At 61.8% G+C, this 2,233-nt stretch overlaps 1 protein-coding gene across 1 annotated transcript in view; it reads right to left on the minus strand.

Moving 5' to 3' along the window:
* PEAR1 (platelet endothelial aggregation receptor 1) overlaps positions 1–1,735 on the minus strand; it is a gene marked incomplete at its 3' end in the record, with an annotated part of 26,007 nt that extends 24,272 nt beyond the window's left edge. The window contains exon 1 of the mRNA XM_019511091.1: positions 1,603–1,735. Within this exon, the coding sequence (XP_019366636.1) occupies positions 1,603–1,735 (133 nt within the window). The remainder of the gene's footprint in view (positions 1–1,602) is intronic.
* Positions 1,736–2,233: the final 498 nt, after the last annotated feature.

Here is a 2,233-nt window from a genome sequence, read left to right on the forward strand (position 1 = left end):
CCCCCCCCCCCCCCGGCCCTGACACTTTCAGGTGCAAGCCCAGACCTGGAAAGCAGCGGGGGCTCTCTCATGGCCACATCTCTCTGTGCCCAGGTGGGCTGAGCACCGGCCCCATCTCCCTGCAAACGGCCCAGCATGCTGAGATGTGGCAATCAATAACCCGCTCTGATTCAGAGGCATTAATAACGGCATCCCTCCCCTGGCCTCCACACCAAGTGCATTAACCCTGACCACAGGGCCGCGGGCAGTGCGAGCCACTGATGCATGGAGGGACAAGGGAGACCAATAGCTTCTCCCTGGTTGTATTTTCCGAGCCGTGGAGCAAGGAAAAGATCCCCCAGGGTGGGGATTTCTGAGCTTTCAAAAGCACGAGAGAAAATCTTTCCAGGAAAGATAAGCCTGGGTGCTGAAAGAATGGGATTTCCAGCTTCAGCAGAGGTTTCCAGACTCTGGTTGCTGTCCCTGAGAAACCCTGATTACTCTGGGTTTGGGCTGGGGCAGTCCAGCAGCGGGGGCTGGGAGTCAGGACTCCTGGGCTCTTTCCCTGCCACGCTGCGGGGGGAATGGGGTCTGCCAGCAGAGCGGGGGACTCAGCATCAGGACTCCTGGGTTCTCTTTTGCTCAGACTCCGGGCAGCATCTGGCTCGTGCCTCAGTTTCCCCACCTGCAGAGGCAGCAGCAAGGCTGTGGGGCTCCCAGTTCTGCTGCCCAAAGGGTCAATTATTAATTATGGTAACGGCCGGCTGGCCTGTCTGGAAGGCCTCAGCAGCCCCAGGCAGGGGGACCCCTGACTTCATGGGTTTTGTGGGCAGCTCTAGCAGCTGTCAGGCAGAAACAGGCACCTGGGCCCCTGCCAGCTCTTGCTCCGCGCAGCCGCTAAGTGCCTCGGGGCTGTGGCTCATGCAGCAGCTCGGGCCAGGCCTGCCCTTTAAATAAACCAGGGCACGCTAGGAGGGGAACCCAGGAGTCCGGCTGGGCCACAGCAGCCGGGATGAGGTCTGAGCTGAGAAGCCACAGAGGCTGCAAGAGCAAAGGCTGCCGGCGGCACAAGAGCCAATGCCAGAGTCTCCTGCGGTCAGCGGAGCTGGAGCCAGGACGCCTGGGTTCCCTCCTTGCCCCCTTGGCCACAAGCAGAGCCCAGCTTCCTGGCCCGCGGGGCGGGGGCGAGGCCGGGTCCCCGCAGGGCTGTGAGAGGCTTCATTAATTAATGCTTGTAAAGTGCTTAGAGACTCAGGGGCGCAGAGCGGCACATGGTGGGGCATCAATCACCCCAGAGCGCAGGGCCTGGCGCAGCCGTAAATCTCCCTCTGCCTCTCGCTGCCTTTCCCCGGCGCTTCATCAAATGCCCATTAGCGTCCGGCAATCGATCCACACGGCCAGGAGGGGACGGTGGCAGAGTGATACAAGAGAGATGCCCAGGCCTGACTGGACACCCCAACTTGCTCCCTCTGTACCACCCCCCCAGCAAGGTAAACAGCTCTGTGGGGAGGGGAAATCAGCCCCTGTTGTAGGGGGTAATGGGTGGAGAGAAGGGGAAGGGGGTCCCAACATGGTGCTAGAGGTCACCGACTACAGCTGGTGGAGGGGATCCATCCATCTCACCTGGGTCCCCGCCAGCCCAGGCATGGGGGGAGCAAGTGGAGTGGGCCCTGGTAGCCTTCAGACTGGTGGCTCCAGCCACATCAGGCCCACAGGATCCCAGCTGGAGGGAGCTCCCAGGCACCAGCTGCGCCATCCTGTTCCCCGAACTCAAGGGGAAGAAGGTTTTCCGCCCCCGGGGACAAGCTGGAGGAAGCAATAAGCCCCTGCCTATATCCGCTGGGCGCCCACATAAGAGCTTTGATGGGGACTTTGGAAAGAAGGCTGTAATGGGGAAGAGGCATCAATCACAGCCAGGAAGCCCGGCAGAGAGAACAGCACCAGCCCTGCTGGGTTACGCAGAGACTTGACCCGGCCCCTTGCTCCGGCCAAGTGGATCCAGGACCTGAGTGGGGCAAACCCCGGGTCCCGAGCAGCCCCACATCAGCACCGCCAGCTCTGCGGTGGTGATGGGCCCTGCACTGCGAACGTGCCAGCGCGCCCGCCAAGGACATACTTCTCGCCGCGGCAAAGATGGCATGGATGCATGCCAGCCTGCTACTTACGGGGAAAACTTCTGCGGGGTTGGCAGCCTCCGGCAACCCTGCCCTGCTCATAAGCTGGGGGGCAGAAAGTGGGGCCAGGAACATGCCCC

Source organism: Gavialis gangeticus, unplaced genomic scaffold, assembly GCF_001723915.1.
Source record: "Gavialis gangeticus isolate Ggan-Ray unplaced genomic scaffold, GavGan_comp1, whole genome shotgun sequence".
NCBI classification, from domain to species: domain Eukaryota; kingdom Metazoa; phylum Chordata; order Crocodylia; family Gavialidae; genus Gavialis; species Gavialis gangeticus.